Raw genomic sequence first — 18,323 nt, 5'->3', positions numbered from 1 at the left:
ATGCTAATTCAGGTGTTGCAAGATTTAAGAAGAAATTTCTAACTTATCAATCTATATGTGAAATTTATATTTTCTGGTATATGGAGAGGATAACAGCAACATTCTTGTGAGAGAGAGAGAGTGTGTGTGTGTGTGTGTGTGCGCGCGCGCGCGTGCACCCCATTAGCTTGGCAATATCAAACAATAGCATAACAGAGTTAAAATTTCACAGCTGTATGTTGAATTGTCTATTAAGTAGTACTTCATTTTTAAATTGCCCCACAGAGCCTGTGCTTTGTTTTAATGTATCAGTACAATACATTATTAAAGAAAAACAATGCAATGAATGTTAAAGTATTAATAAAAAAGATAAAGCATGGAATAATGGAAAAATCATTTTAAGGAGAGTTATATTCAGTCACAGCTGTGATAATTTGAGTACTTAGGTAAGTTATTTAAATTCTATAAAACTAATTTCTTTGTCTATTAATTTGTGCACTTATTAGATAAGCAATAACATCTACTTAACTTCTAAAATACAAAACTCTCATTTTATATTACCTGATCTTTTAGTAAGTAATATATATGTATTGCACACAAAAGTGTCTTAATATATATCAGAAGCTTATAAAACAATTGTTCTTTTTTGCCTCTATGATCACAAATTATCAGTAATAGTTAAATGAACAAAATAGGAATAAAACATCCAGCTAATACCAAGACTCCCTTAATCATTGGTTTTAACTTTATTTCCAAATGACCTTTAACATCTGCCAAAGAACAGTTAAATTGACTGAAAGGGACTCATCCCCTCTTCTCTTTGCAACTGTGCTCAGAATTGTTTGTGAAAAATGTCACTGAGAAAGAGGCTAAAGGATGGATGAGTATGTATATAGGACAGTAAATCTATGAAATGAAGCTTTAAATTTGGCTTGGACTTTTTAGAATAATTTAGGACTGACCATGACCATCATAATTAAATTTATGTGAAAAAAAATAATTATTTAAAAATTAGAGCTCTCGATTTACTATATACTAATACATGCCCATAACCCAACATTATTAATAATCTTTGACAAATTTTTAAAAATCTATTTCAATCTGACTTTTCTCTACTACTGCTCCTGAAACAATTACCTTCAATGGCATCTATGTTCTCAAGTACAATGGTGATTTATCTCAAACGCCATTGTTACATACCATCTCCCCTGCTAACACCCAGGTCCCCATAACTCTCATCTCCTAAATTACTGAAACAATCACTCAACTGATTCCCCTGTTTGGGCCCTTCTCAGAAGTTCTGGCTATTTTCCATAAGGCACCCAGAGTCGTCTAGTTAAAATTTCAGTCAGACAGGTCATTTAATTTCTCTTCTCAGAACCCTACAACGGAATTCCTTCCCTTTCAGAATAAAAGTGTAAATCCTTCCAACTCCTACAAGGCCTATGCGATTTTAGACAATTGCTCTATAACCTCATCTCCTGCAACTCCATCTTGCTCAGTTTCTACCAGCCACAATGATGTGCTGTTTCTTTAAATGTTTCAAGTACTCTTCCATCTCATGCCATTTTCAATTGTTGATTTTTTTCTATCTAAAATGCTCTTTATAAACATATGCACATGGCACATGTACTCCCTGACTTTTTTCAGGTCTTCTTAATATGTAAGATCTTCCCAAACAATTCAATATATATAAAAGCCTAAGCAACTGATAGGACCTATCGACTGAATGACTGGTCAACCGGTCACTATGACGTGCACTGACCACCAGGAGGCAGACGCTCAATGCAAGAACTGCCCCCTGGTGGTCAGTGCACTCCCACAGCCAATCTCCCGCAGCCAGGCAATCTCCCATGGTCCCTCCCCCCGGCCGGCCCCGATGGGTCCCACTGGCTGGCCAGGCCGAGGGACTCCACCCATGCACAAATTTGTGCACCAGGACTCAAGATAAAATATAAAGTAGCAAAACCCCTCTCTTCTAACTGGAACGCTTTCTCTCTAGCACTCACCACAAACTAACTTACTATCCCGACCTTGTTTTCACTTTGCTTGTTTTCTATTTACCAGAATTTAGTTTCAAGGGGTCAAAGAATTTTGTTTTGTTTCCAAGTATATCTCCAGTGCCTAGAACTGTGTCTGGCACTGGTATACAGGCAGACAAGTGAATAAACATTGAGCAAATGCATATGAAAAAGAAATCCAATTTTAGACTCGGGGACTTTGTTTGCTTTTCAGCAAAAGCAGTGCAGTGAGAAGTAGGCTTTTGTGTGCTCCCTTTAGGCAGTTTCCCTGAATTTAATCATGCCCATATTGCAAAATGTCAACTATTACCTTGTCCTCTCGACACGTCACATTTTGGAATTTGGGAGCAGTAGCCAACTCGGATGTTTGGATCAGTGGTAAAACACCAGGGTGACTCAGCCCCATCTGGATTTCGGCAATAATTTTCTCTTAGGTCCCTATTGAGAATAAGCATGTTAATGTAAATTGCACTACTACACCTCTAGACCCCCCAGAATGTGTGCATGTCAATAATTAGAGTTCTAAGTTTTAGTTTTAGGATAGTTAGAACAATTTAGAGTTCAATATATCCAACGGACACTGCCCCATTACTGAAAAACGTGCTGTCAGATGTCAGTATTCTTTTCCTCCCACCAGCCTGGAGTTCCAGACAAACACTCCTGCTTCACAAAAGAGAGAACTGGTACCACTCACTCATTGTCAAGACTAGAACTCTCAACTGTTACACATTTGAAAACTAAACTCTTATTTATGGTCTTTATGGCTCATATATAATGTAGAAACAACAAGCATCTCTCTGCAGAATTAAGGCTATTATTAATAGTCATTAATTACTCTCACTTAAAATGAAAGTTTTGCCTAATCAAACATTTGCCATACAAAAACATCATACCTATTTATTCTTTGAATTCTGTCTTGATTCATTTAACTTGCTACATATATTTACTTTAATTACACATTACTTATTTCTTGACTTAGAGATGTTACCTAAATCTTTATAAATATTTTTGTAAAATAAAGACACAACTAGAACATAGAAACCTAACTATAGGAGTCGTCAATATAGTATATGTACATCCTTTATTTTACCAGTAACTTATAAGTATTTAGAGTTCTCAATAAGGAAAAATTCTATACAAATATTCTCTGTGTATAAAAGTATTTTAATGCAAACCTTAATATAAAATTCACTTCAAATAAAATACTGAATTTGTGACTTGCTTTCCTAAACATGCTCTCTAATTTGAAGCAAGCTTGTACTGTCTTTTCTTACATCTGTGAATAATAATTTAACAAAATTAATATTCAATCTATTGAAACCACAATATTTACATCACTTAGGTCCAATTAGAAGTACTGCCCTGGCTGGTGTGGCTTGGTTGGTGCTTGGACTTTAAGTGCACAGTTGTCCCATGCACTGAAGGGTCACCAGTTCCATTCCCAGTCAGGGCACGTACCAAGTTAAGGGTTTCTTTCCCCGTTTGGGGAACATGCAGGAGGCAACCAATCAAGTTTTCTCTCTCACATTTATGTTTCTCTCTCTCCCTCTCTCTTTCTAAAATTAATAAAGACATATATATTTTTAAAAGAACTATAATGTTATTGATACCAAAATAAACTATTAGAAACTGAGACGTTCTTAAGGAAGAGGCTTGGGTTTGATTATAAAATCAACAATAATTTATCTAGTAAAAATACGTCCTGTCACAAACTTTGTTATTTAAGGTTATAATAAAAGTGATTGCCAATAGTTAAGGCCACAGTACAACAAGTTTTCATAGTTATAACCCCTATTCAAGCCTTTCGCCTTCTTATAAAATGATAAAATCATTAACTGGAAAGGTAAAGAAAATCTGTTACATTGTTTGAAAGAAGTATGTCAGTACAAAATATGTGCATTAAAATTTACATAAAATTTATTCAGTTTTGTAATTTTAGATAAATAATTGCTTAGATAAATTTAGGGCAAGATCATTAGAGTTCTAAGGCTAACAAAAATCTTACTTTAGGCCCACTTTAAAAATCTATATCTAATTGCCAGTGAGGTTGAACATCTTTTCATATATCTTTTGGCTGTTTGTATGTCTTCTTGGGAGAGGTGTCTGTTCACTGGAAACCTATATTATCCTGTTAACCAATATCACCTCAATAGATTTAATTTAAAAATAAAATTATTTAACACACACACACACACAAATCTGTATCTAGAAGCACCTCATTAATCTAGATTAAGCAAGCATGAGAGTCAAGGTGTGCCCAAATATTTTTCCTATGATCTTTCCCTTCACTTGAAGAAAGAATTGTGTACAATTCTTAAAACAAATTAATTATTATATTATTTATGTAGATTCATCACCGGCACTATGGTTGAGTTATAGTTTTAAAATTGTCATTTGTAAGGAGTCTCAGAAATGCGGCAAATGGTGTTTAATGCAACCACAGACACCTGACTAGCACACTATTCTCTGCTACACCACAAATATTAAATGCATCAATATTCTGAGAAAAATGTTGAGTCAGATTTTATCTGTTTTATAACAAAACTCACTATTTTCTTTTTGTATGTGGGTTTGGTTATCTTGACCAAATAAATAAATTAAGAAAGGATAGCTTAAATTCTGATGAATAACAATTAAACTTTTGATAATTTTTAATTGTGAAATGTGTGAATTACATTATTATTCTTTTCTTACAAATGAATTTAATTGGGTATTCACACATACATGATTTCTTACTTGAGTATTACCAGTCTTAGATGTTAACAGAAAGTGTGACAGGCACTGACAGTGTCTTCTCTATCTCTCTTAACTAATCTTTTCTCATATTCTTTGCTTTCTTTACTTTGATATTTATTTCTGAGGTGTGAAACACATAGGTCAGGAATAAAAAGTATACTGCTGTGAAAAAAAAGGTGGAAAATAAACCCAGAATAACAACTATAAATTTGTTATTATAAAATAATGAAAAAACTCATAAGCGATGAATATTTATCATCTAAGTAAATATATTAAATTAACTTAAAAAGAAAAACATGAAATACCTCCCTTCTCCAGTGGATTGGCTGACTAGTGCTCAAAATTCTCCATCTTGAAATGCTAAGCTCTCTTATTAAAATCCAATTACATAAAGCCAATATATGTTATTTATAGGTGCTATTTCAGCAAGGCACTATGAATGACATGTGTGTTATAAATTTCAAAAGCAATCATTTTATGTTCCCCATAACAAGGTGGACCATTTAAAAACACATGGCATTGTGGCTGTGTCTGTCCAACAAGTAAAGTGGTGAAAAAAAGCAGCCACAGAGAAGGTACATACAACCAAATAATTGACATTCAAGGGAAGTTTCTTTGCCTAAATTCACCTAAACAAATGTTTTACTTCCCCATTTTTAAAAAGCAAATCTAGAAACAATATAAAGTATTCATTTAACACTTAAAAGATAAGTTTGTTTCAAGGCCGAAAATTCATCAGTTTACAATATTAGCTGAAAATAAGGTATTCCTCTTTTTGCAGGAGAAAAAGTATGTAATCTCACCTAAAGCAAATACAAAAATTTTAAAAGGCACTAGTTTAAAATTTGACTGGTTACTATTACAATTTATTGGTTTGTTAAATAGAGCTGCAGGAAAAAAAAGCTATGGCCCTATCAGTGGATAGAGCGTCGGCTTGCGGACCAAAGGGTCCCAGGTTTGATTATGGTCAAGGGCACGCACCTTGGTTTCAGGCTCCTCCAGGGCCCTCTTTAGAGCTTGTGCAGGAGGCAACCAATATGTTTTTCTCACATCAATGGTTCTCTGTCTTTCCCTCTCTTTTCCACTCTCCCTAAAAATCAATGGACAAATAAAAAATACCCTAGGGTGAAGATTAACCAAAAAAAAAAAAAAAAAGAAAGAAAGAAAAGAACAAAACTGTGATTAGAAACCTGTATATGTGCTTCCCAAAGCATGGTACATAAACCATCTGATTCGGAATTACCTAGAATGCTTGTTAAAATGTATATTTGACCTAAGGAATCAAAATCTCTGAGTAGATTAATTTGCCTTTTGATTATCCCTAGCACACTAAAGTTTAAGGATCACTAACACAGAAATTAGTGAAAAGTAACCACCCTACCTCATTTTCCCAGAGCTTACTGCACATTTATAATCTTTGCCGAATTTACTCACTTGCACTTGAAATTTTCAGGAGTTATGTCGTGCTGGTGAGGATACTGGGAATCCCATCGCTGACATGGAATCCCATTCCAAATGGTATTGACAGTTCCTCGATAACCTTCTCCTTGACCTTGAATGCATTCAGTTGTTTCCATAGGGACACTGGTGTCATTCATAGTACTGTGAGCTATTGATTAAAATAAATACAAATTAATAAAATCTTTCAAACTATCATCCTTCTGAGTGTTCATTTGCATTTGTATTACCCAGATATTTTGTCACATACATTTTTATAATAATAGAGTGGAATAAATATTAAATGTATCATTATTACTATCCCACTCAACCTAAAGGAGCAAGTTGACATGGTGGACCCGACTGTGAAATTTTTCTCCATATAAAACAGAATATTTTAGCTTGGCTTCATCTAGACCACTTTAAAAAAGCATCAACTGGTAATTCTTAAATTTCCTGGATCTGTCTACTCATGTTTTAACATTAGATATAAAGTTTCTCTATTTATTAATGTTTAAGTATCCCATATATATTTTTTAATCACTTTTCTTTGGAAATTGAAAAACTTCTATGAACAATATAGTGATCAAGTAGAGAAATGAAAAAATACTTTGCTCTAAGTTTGCCATTAAAAAAAATTAAGAAAAGGAAAATTAATGTTAGTCTAAAGATTAAAGTTATAAAAAAAGTCAATTTATCATTATGGCTATCTCCTTTCCAATTTTCCTTTCAAATGTCAAATTAGGTTGTTCTTGAAAAGTTCTTCAAGGCATTTATTTCCACATGTCACTATAACATATATGCTAAATGCATATTTATGAAATAACTATACAATTATTCCTAAAATTAATTTGCTTAAATACATACAAAGTTGGTAATGGTATTAACCTTTGTTTTTCTCTAATATTATAAATATATTTGAAGCTGATATGCTAATTTTTTTCTTTTTTATAAACTTGTTGGCATATAAAAAAACAAATTAGTTTTTCTAGCTCTTTTCTTAATCCAACTGTAATTCTTACCATATTTTATGAAGATCATGAAAATTTCAGTAAGAAGTAAAAAAAAAAATACAAAATTAAATTTTTACCACAACTTGGACTTTCTTTTTGTGTTTAATGTTACTCAAACAAAATATAACTCAAAACATTCTGAAGCAACCAAAATTCATATGCCTTCTCAAAACATACATGAAAACGTTTATGGTTCAAAAGAAATTCAATGTAAACTCCTCAGTTACCTTTGCAATTCCAATGGCATTCAAGATACTACTGGATAAAACTCAATTTGACATCCTCCTGGACAGTTTAAGATTTGAACAAATGTCTTTGATTTATCCAATCTGGAATTAGATGTATCAGTTCTCCAAAGGAGAGGTCAAAATTAGACATGACTTTAGAGGCTGAGGATGTCTATAAAAGTGTTCCTTATTTAATAGAGTAAAATTTTTAATGGCTTTTCACTTTTATTTAACTTTATATTTTTCTTACAAATAATTACTACCTCAAGTGGCGAAATGCTTTATTTCATTAAATTCCATAGAGTTTGAAGTTATTCTATGAAGCTTTGTGAAAAAAGGAGGAAGATTAATTAATGACCATCCCAAAGACTGGAATATAGTGTATATACAAACTTGCCTTTAATAACATCAGCTCATTTTTAAATGTTTTAATTTTTATGTACCTACTTTAAGAAAAAAAAAGTGCCTCAGAATTATCCTAAGTTAAAAGGAAATTCAAATTGAGATGAGAAAGTGGCTGAAGATTGACCCATAGACTGCTCATGGTTGATAGCCTAAAGAATGTTTACATAGGTATTATAAGAACAAAAATTATTGGGCAGGAGAAATAACTTGCATAGAAAAAGTTGGTTCTAATTAACCAAGTCCTCTATGATTTTAATGTTTCCTAAAGTTCTTTCAAGAAATAGCAAATAAGATGGATTTCATAGGTCCTGAGGAACTATATATATATTTCATTAAAACAAATGCCACTAAGCTGCTGTATTTCTGATGATTTGAGTTTACTGTTAAATTATGTGAGGAGACTGTGGGGGAGTCTTTAAAGGATGATAACTCTAAAACAGATAAAAGACCAAGCTCGTATTGACATATTTCATATATAGCTACAAAACTATTTGTGACTAGAGGCCCAGTGCACAAAATTTGTGCATGGGAGGGGGTGTCCCTCAGCCTGGCCTGCACCCTCTCACAATCCAGGACCGCTGACTCCTAACCACTCACCTGCCTGCCTGCCTGATTGCCCCTAACCCCTCTAACTGCCTGCCTGATGCCCCTAACTGCTCCCCTGCCTGCCTGATCACCCCTGACCACTCTGCCTGCTTGCCTAATCACACCTAACCGCTTCTGCCTGCCTGCCTGATCACCCTAACCACTTGCCTGCCTGCCTGATCACCCCTAACCACTTGCTTGGGGGCAGAGCCAGCCCGGCGAGGGGCCATCTGCCTACTTGATTGCCCCTACCGCTGGCCTGCCTATCTGATTGCCCCTAATCACTTTCCTGCCTACCTGATCACCCCTAACCACTGGTCCGCCTACCTGATCACCCCTAACCACTCTGCCTGCCTGCCTGATCACCCCTAACTGCTTGCTGGGGGTGGGACCAGCCCTGTGATAGGCTGTCTGCCTACCTGATCATCCCTAAACACTGGCCTGCCTACCTGATTGCCCCTAACCACTCTGCCTGCCTGCCTGATCACCCCTACCCGCTGGTCTGCCTACCTGATCACCCCTAATCACTTTACTGCCTACCTCTGGTCTGCCTGCCTGCCTGATCTCCCCTAACTGCCTCTACCTTGCCCTCACCACCGTGGCTTTGTCCAGAAGGACGTCCGGATGGTCCTCCAGAAGACGTCTGGTCTAATTAGCATATTACCCTTTTATTAGTATAGATGAGAAAGAAGACAAAAAAAATGTCCCCAGGAATCCATAAATTTGTTAGCTTAACATCTTAAGAAGAAAAGTTTTCATTCCCTCACTTCTTGGACACAAACTCCTGGATAGCAAACTTGTGACCTTGGTCAGAACTCAGAGTCCTGACAATGGGAGAAACAGAGTTAGAGCATTCAAAGCAAAAACACTTCTTTTAATCTTTCCACAAACCTCTTTTACTTTCTTACTTATTTGTATATATTGTTTTATTTGTTTATTACTGACCCATATTTTTTCAAGGCTGAAACTATGGCTCTATATTTTCACATGGAATTCATCACTAGCTTTTGTTTAATGAAAAAAAAAAGAACTGCCCCCCACCTCCGACACACACACACACACACACACACACACACACACAAAAAAAAAAAAAAAAAAACAAAAAACACACCTTGACTTAAAGGAAACCCATCTCTCACCAGGAGCATGGTTGAAAGATTCATATTTTTAAATGGAAATACAGTATAGAATTCTTTGGAGAGCAGTTTTTAAAGAAGTTTGGGGGGCAAGAAATTTTAAAGCTATTTTGGAGGGCTTATTTCCCAGGCTCAAGTATTACTCTGGCACTGTGAACATGTAACAGCAAAACTTAGTCTTAATGAGTCCCCATCAATCACCTTCAGCTAGATATGGGCCCAACACATCTTACTAGGAACCTAGATTGAGTCTGAGCCAATCAGAGATTAACATGCTCTTCTTCTCCTTGGACAACAGTATCGTTTGCCAGATATCAACCTAAACAATTAAAAAAAGGGAATATGATATTCAGAGAGGGTGAGGGATTTGGCCATTATTTGATGGAATTTCTAAAAGTGGCAGCAAATTCAGAGGGCTGTTTCCTCTACTACTATGTGAATGTAGCCTCTCGTTGTATAACTATGGCTGTGTGGAGATGAGAGAGCAAAATTTTATGCCTACGGTGTTAATGTAAGATTAAATATAAAGTGTCACTTTTAGAGAGTATTGCATTTTCCAAGTAATTTTTCATAAGCACCTTTTACAAACTGACACTATTGTAGAAATACTTAGAATCGTTAAAATGTGAAACAATACATAGTGCTTTAAACAATTTGAATTACACTGCTCTCTGTAAAAGGGAGATAATTAACAGAAACAAATATTATCATAGTTCATTAGGAAATTAATACTGGGAAAATGAAAGGAGTAAGCAATCATATGATCATCAGAAAATATTAAGAGAATGCTAATAGATAAAAGCTAGTAGAAAATAACTATTTTCCTAATTTGAAGGTAAATATATAACCTCAAACACTTGATGGTTTGACTTATTCTTGTGTTTTTAGTTCAGTGGAAATATTACCTATGATTTTAACTACAAACTAGCAGTATTTAGATAGCATTTTACTCTAACTAAAAAGTACCTTCTGAAGTTAGTGCATCTGTATTTATCCCACTTGACATTCAGCTGCTAGCAGTAACCACATAGACAAAACTACATAATTCTGGTGGCAATGTATAAGAATAAATAACAAAGGCCCAAAAGATAAATTAGTACAAGATAATTAGCTTTCATCAATCAATAACTCATGTTGCTGCCTAATAAATATTACCCAATGAGGACCATGATGAATTATTTGTCCATAGACCCTTTAATGTGATATAAATGTTTGATCTTTGCTGCCTACATACATACTTACTATTCAAACAAGATGATTTATTCCTGAACTGCAATAAAATATACTTCTTCAGCTGTCCTACTGTATAAATATCAAAACCTGGTTCAAAACCAAAACAAATGTTTTATGCCAATTACTTTGGGGAGGGCTATTAAATGTTAGGAAAGGTGTTCCTTTGGACTCGATACTTTAACATGGCACCTAAATTCAGGGATGGATTTGAAGAGTCTCTGGAAGCCACGTGAAGTGTTCAATAAGCACAGAAATATCCTCACATGTTGGCGGAAACTGATGAAGTCTAGCCAAAGCAACATGTTCTTTAAATGCTGCATTCCCACGTACACAAATATTTTTGCAAGTAATGTCTACCAAACTCATACCGAAACTACCCAGAACTCTTCTGAGAGTTCCTCACAAATAAAACATTTGCCAGAGGCGTCATTAGTGATCACCCTTTGAGGCAGATGCAAAGATATTTATATGATCCTTGGTGGCCTATGAGAGAAAGAATGCTTTCCTTTGATGATTGACATGAAATTTTCTGTTTGGAAGTGCTTTAAGGAAAACAACATTTGCTAATTAAATGTTTTACTGTCCTGTTAGAATACAATCAAATACAATGGGTGCCTCTTGGAATGTTAATTTCACTTTGCTGGTGTGGATTGCTAGTGGGGAACTTTAAGGTTTAGGACAATGGACATCAATTGTGATGCAATATGTGGAACAAATATCTGCTTCCCCCCCCCCAAAAAAAAATACAAAACACAGTAGAACAAGATGACTAATAAATTCGATCCGTTTTCTCTGTGAAAGGCTAGCCAAATCTATGCAGAGAGACCACATGGCCCTGATGGAGGTCCATGGCAACTGAAGAATTCTAATGCACACACATATTACAGAGAGCCACCCCATGGCGCTGTAAGACTTACATGGACAATAAGTAAAACCCTACATTTACATTTCCCCTGCGCACCCCAAAACTTGGTTTTCCCAGTGGTGATAAGCTATTGCTGTTCTTTTGACTATAGTGAAGAACAAGTTGCTTCACAGGCCCTTAGAACAGTGGTTGGCAAATTCATTAGTCAACAGAGCCAAATATCAACAGTACAATGATTGAAATTTCTTCTGAGAGCCAAATTTTTAAAACTTATACTTCTTCTAACGACATTTCTTCAAAATAGACTCGCCCAGGCTGTGGTATTTTGTGGAAGAGCCACACTCAAGGGGACAAAGAGCCGCATGTGGCTCGCGAGCCACAGTTTGCCTACCACTGCCTTAGACCAATACTTGCTTATTCTTCCGACTAAGTTCATCAACCCACTTCTTACTCCCAGCTATTGAAGAGCAACTGAAATGCAGGCTTTACTCTATGATGGTCCCTGGAGATTCAGAACAGTGTGTAAAGCTACTCGCCTGTCAACAGACTTGTATTCTTTGGGGCCACAAAAGACAGGACCGGGCTCAATGTAAATTTAAAGAGTTTCTCTTTTTAAAATTGACGTGGGAAAGTAGTATAAAGACCTCCAAAGTGCAAACCTCAAATTGCTTGCACGTTTGCTTTCCATGTGAACGTACAATTCCTAACTGAAACTTTTCCCTGGACTTTATCCAAGCCTTTTCTGGTATAAAATGCTCAAGAGACAAGACTTTCATGAAAGGTCTTCAATTCTATACTCTTATTCCTCAGTAGATGACTTGGAAAAAAAACCTTGAAGTATAAGATCTTTCCCTTGAGAACAGTATTGATAGTATTGTTTTTTCCTGACTCCGACTACAGTAAGAAGATTTTATTCCTATGAACCTCTGTCTGGCGTTAGATGGATTAATAAAATTCAGAGAAATAACCAGCTTTCTTTAAGAAAGAAAATAATTTCAGTGTGTTTGAATGCAATTTTAGGAAATTATTTTCTCAACATACAAACATACTGAATTGTTAAAGGTAGATATTCTCTTAAAATGATACCACTGTATATTAGTTACTAGGAGGAAGGGTTCTTTTCATTAATGACCAATGGCAACATAACTGTATGAGCCTGCGCAGGCTGCCATAACAAAATACCACAGACTGGGTGGCTTATCCAATAGATGTGTATTTTCTCACAATTCTAGAGGCTGGTAAGTCCAAGACCAAGGTGCCAGTCAATTTGGTTCCTAGGTTGCATATGGCTACTTTCCCCTCATATGGTGAAGTGAGAGAGTGAAAGAGATCCCTCTTCTTCTACTTATAAAGCCACTAATTCTCATTTTACTTTATTTAACCTTAATTACATCTAAAAGCCCTATCTCCAAATACAGATACAGTAGGGGTGAAGATTTCAATATATTAATTTTTGTGGGGGAGGGACAGAATTCAATCTATAACAATATTTTTAATAGAAATCCTAGCTACCAAAGATCTGCCTCGTTCAGAATTCTGAAGTGGGAAGTTTTTCAACAGATATAAAGTTTCAGTTATGCAAGGTGAATAAATTCCAGAAATCTACTGTACAACATAGTACCTATAGTTAACAATACTGTACTGTATGCTAAAAAATATGTTGAGAGAGATCTCACATTAAGTGTTTTTCCACAATAAGTAAATAAATAAATGGCAGGGGATGACAGAAGGAAACTTTTGAAGGTGATGGATATGTTTATTACCTTGATTCGTGGGTATATGGATGTGTTTAAACCCATCAAATTGTCACATTAAATATGTGAAGCTTTTTATATCAATTACAACTGAATAAAGTTGTTAAAAATAAAATGGTCTGGACACTTACATATCTAGAAGTTTAAAAAAACAAGGAAAAGAAATAGAAGGAAAAAAAAATAAGGCAACTCATGAAAAATCTTGTCTATTTTGTCCATAAGGTAAAGACCATCAAGACAACCAGCAACAAAGGGACAAAAATTAGGCCAGGGAAATAAGAAACCTAAGGATGAGTTGATGAGGTGATGGGAAGAAGGTACAAAGCAAATTTTCCTGGTAGACAATGTCTGACAGAAGCTAAGTTTTCATACGAAAATCAAAAAGCATAGAAGAAATTCCAGGAAACACAAAAAGAAAATTAAAACTATCACTTTGTAGAAAAGTAATATTCATTAATTCAACAAATATTTGTGGAACTACTACCATGTGCAAGACAAAGTACTAAGACTATGGGATACAAAAAGAGATATGGTCCTTGTTCTGTTGGAGCTTACAAATCTTGATAGTGCTGTTAACTAAAAAAATTCAAAAATAAGTATAAAAACTGGACTCTAAGAAGTACATGGAAAGAGAGGCTGATGGTGCTATAAATATATAATAAAGGATTTGACCAACTCAGGGACATTGAATGAAGAAATGATAACTGAGTTGAACTTTGAACTCGTGGAGGAAGAGAAAATTGTTCAAGGCAGAGGAAATGGCAGAGGTAAAGGAACTATTATGACCATATGGAAAATAATGAGGTGTAAGAAGGTAACTATTCTGGATAGAACAGAGAGCATGGAGAGAAATGTGGTAGTACATGAGGTTAGAGATAGCAAGAAGTCTGTTAACAATTGATTTAAATAATCAATGAAAGTTCCTGAGGGACATCAACCACAACAGTTTTTCAATTGCCAGAGAACTGTTCAAGTTCAGTTCAGAAAAATACAATTAGTGCCAACAAATATTATTATTTCTTCCTTTAAAACAGTGAACAAACTGTTTATCAGAATATAAAGTTATTATAGGAAAAAAAAATAAGAAAATCAGTACTTCATTTAGGCACTGTATAGGCCCTCCAATCTTATATGTTTGCAATGTTTTAAAATTTCATATCCCTGGCAATCTGTTAAACATGATATTGCTAGAATATGTGGGGCTGCTGTCATTGGGTAGACAACCTGTCCTGAGGAAAGTGGTGTGAAGGAACTGAGAAGGCCTGTCCTGGACCACCCTGGCACACACTGGTCAGGTGACCAGCAAAGCTCATTCTTCACTTTCAGTGATACACTGATAGTAAGATTAGAAGGCTGGGAGCAAAGTGACAACAAATGTGTGGTTCAGTCAGCTTTTTAACAAATAAAAGTAACTGAGCAGTATTCAAATCCTTGGCTCGGAAAGGTGAATATCCTAATGTCAAGGCAATGTCAGCTTTCACTTCACTAGTTCGTGCTAACGCTCTGAAATTGCAGTTTTATCAGAGGTCTTGGTCTGTTTTGTTCACTTCTACATCCTGAGAATCTAAAAAGCATTTGACATATCTGATCTACTCAGTAAATACTTATTAAATAAGCCCTATAGAAAAGAGACAGACAACCTCTTGGTGTTCTCCATGTACTCCCTGGAATTGCTGTTATGTCCAAGGCTTGTACTTCCACTAGTAATTACTTATGACTTTGTATGAGCTTCAGAGAAAACTGAACTTAGATGTTCTATGAGCACACACATCAATCACCTGTATTTCATTATAGGCAAAATTAAACTTATCTTTCTCCTCAAAATTTTAACTTTCTCAAATATTCATCATCTACCCATTAATGTAGGATATATTTTAGACTTTTCTCTATCCCTATATTATTTCCCACTACATCCGATTTGTTTTTATCCTGGACATTATACCTATTTAGTATTGTTCACATTCTTCCTCACCCTGTTATTCTCACAACTTACTGCCTTAGTTCACATTCTCTTTATTTCTAATTGGCCTGTTAAAATCAGACCCACCTGCCTCCTTCCTCAGCCCTCTCCATGCCAAATACTTGGAATGTATAGTAATTCTTCAAGATCAGTGGTCTTCCAATGTTCTTTTTTTTATTTTTCTCCTGTTACTAAAGGAATTTTGAAAAATTATTCATATTTCCTCTTATGTTTTTAAGTTGACCTCTATATTTTTTATGGTTTAAATAGTTACAAAATATGTGATTTCTAGCACACCTATTGACATTTTTTAGACAAAAAAATTTCATATAATTTTTAAATGGATTTCATAGGCTGTAAATACCACAGGGATTTGATACCTTCCTGTTTCTTATTAAAATGTACATCAAGTTCTTTTTCTCCTTCTATCATCTTTCCATTCCACTTTACCCTAAAATGTTATTCTAATGCAATTCATTTTCTTTTATGTTGGAGAGTCTTTTATTCCTTGCCCCATTATACTTTTCTAAAAGATTTTAATATATTAAAATTGAGTTTTTTACATTTCTTGTGACCACAAGATTCTAAGAGATACACACATTCACTAAACACACACACACACACACACACACACACACACACACACACACAATGTGTAAATGTATATATAGGTATATATTCTGGATAGAGAATACACCCTATATAATAAAAGGTTAATATGCAAATCGACCGAACGGTGGACCAACTGGTCGCTATGACGTGCACTGACCACCAGGGGGCAGACGCTCACTGTAGGAGCTGCCCCCTGGTGGTAGTGCAGCAGCGGTGGTGGAGAGTGGTCCTAAGCCAGCAGTCAGACATCCCCCGATGGCTCCCGGACTACGAGAGGGTGTAGGCCGGACTGAGGGGACCCCCCGCCCCCCAAGTGCATGAATTTTATGCAAGGAGCCTCTAATATTATATAATGTAACAAGAGTTTAAAAGTTTCCCTTAAACTTTAGAGAGGATAAATGACATAATCAACTCTATTTTTTTCTTCAAACATATTGAAAACTCAGAATGAATTCAAGCAATTGGGACTGAGAGATAACCAGAAAGCTCACCCAAGAATCAAATAATACAAATAAAATGTGATAATCAATATTCTCTTACAACCAGTGCATGTGAACCTTTGTGTGGTATATAGAATGCAATTATGGCCCCCAAGATTCCCACCTACTGGTGTACACACTGTATAACTGAGTGTGGGTGTGAACATTATGGAACCACTCCTGTGATTAACTTATTAGCTTATATTAGCTTCATAAAAATGAAGTGAATTTGCAAATACAGTTAAAGTCCCTCATCAAAATCAACTTTAAGTTAATTAAAGAAATTAACTTTATTTATGAGCCTTAGATGAGCCTTTCCTAATCAAGCAAGCTCTTTAAAAGAGGGTATCGGGGTAAGAAGCTTAAAGGAACAGAAAGCTATCCTGTTGGCTTTTAAGAGGTAAACTGAGTTATTGTGGAGAGGATCATATAGTAAGAAACAACAGGCATTCTCTAGGAGCTGAGGACTTCAGCACTATAACCACAAGAAACTGAATTCTGCCAATAACCAGTGAACTTGGAAGGGAACCCTGAGTCTTAGATGAGATTGTAGTTCTGGCAGGCATCTGGATCACGGCTTTGTGAGATCCAATACCAAGAACCCGCCTAAGTCATGCCTGCACTAATGACCAACAGAATCTATGAGATAATAAATATGTATTGTTTTAAGCCATCAAATTATTTTTGTAATTTGTTATGCAGCAGTAGAAAACTAATACACAATTGAAATTTGATTTTGCATTATAGGCTTTACCAAACTAATACCAAATTTCTTGATTCTTGCATTATAAGCTTTATTATATATTGAAGCCAAAATATTATGAAAGGATATTCATAAAACATTATCTCATACTTTGCAGAACTCCAAATGTCAACTTTTATTCATTTTATAAACTAAAAGCTTCCCTGTAATAAATTATTTCTAAAATATTTCCAAAGCTCAGAAGAGTATTTTAATCTTAACATTAGGTTTGACTCACTTCTACCATTTTCTTAGAACTAACATCCTATAAATACCACCCTCTATTTAACAAACCCATCAGAATTATTGCATGCTACTTGCATAATTAGTCGACCTTTCCTCAGACAGAAAAGAAAGAACATCTATCTAATAGTTAGGAAGTGTTACATTCATTCCATTCCTCTCCTCTCCTAATGTCCTTTAAAAATAACCAAAGATTGGTTGGAAAAATGAAGAGGAGAGCAACACGTGGATATTTTATGGGGGGGGGGGGTAATCAGTTGAAGGGTGAATGTGCAGATGAGTATGCTTGTGTGTATGTCTAAGACACACAAAAATGGAAGAGACAATTTATAAGAGTACCTAAAACACACACAAAAATGGAAGGAAAATAATTGTTTTGTTGTACCTAAAATGGTCTAGAACGATGGAAAGAGTAACAAGATTTTAAAAGTCAACAAGTGGAACTAATTCAATCTATACAGAGAAACACTGTCACAGGAGTTGTCTTTTATTTTAAAGGACCGAGCAGATGATTAAATTTCCTTGGAACATTGTGTTCACATTGAGAGCCTTCCAGATCCTGCAGTTACTTCACATATGCCAGACATGGCCCCTTTCTATGGGCTTTGATTTGTCCGAAACACTTCCTTTTATTAGCAGGTCTAAGTGAAGAGAGATTTACCTTGGCAGTATCATACTGTGGATAACACCGAATTAGGTTTGTTCAAAGGACTATCCCCATCCGCTTTATAACATCAAGTCAATTATATCATTATTACACCTTACTAAATTTATGCAATTCTACTGGTCTTAAAGCCTTTTAGGATTCAGCTGAAAAAAAAGACCCATCTGTACTCATAGAAATAAAAGCATATCTATATCTAATTATTATCCATTAGTATTATTTCAGAAAAGAG

General features: G+C 35.2%; 1 protein-coding gene across 2 annotated transcripts in view; it reads right to left on the bottom strand.

Annotated features, from left to right (window-relative positions):
- The window catches only part of HGF (hepatocyte growth factor), a gene marked incomplete at both ends in the record, with an annotated part of 63,726 nt that overhangs the window by 20,007 nt on the left and 25,396 nt on the right, over positions 1–18,323 (bottom strand). For both annotated transcript variants that reach the window (XM_079785339.1, XM_079785340.1), the window contains 2 exons: positions 2,311–2,438; positions 6,171–6,345. In XM_079785339.1, coding sequence (XP_079641465.1) covers positions 2,311–2,438; positions 6,171–6,345 — 303 coding nt within the window. The remainder of the gene's footprint in view (positions 1–2,310; positions 2,439–6,170; positions 6,346–18,323) is intronic.

The sequence above is a fragment of the Cnephaeus nilssonii genome (assembly GCF_951640355.1).
Source record: "Cnephaeus nilssonii genome assembly, chromosome: 12".
Lineage (NCBI taxonomy): Eukaryota > Metazoa > Chordata > Mammalia > Chiroptera > Vespertilionidae > Cnephaeus > Cnephaeus nilssonii.
This window is presented reverse-complemented; position numbering and strand designations above follow the sequence as displayed.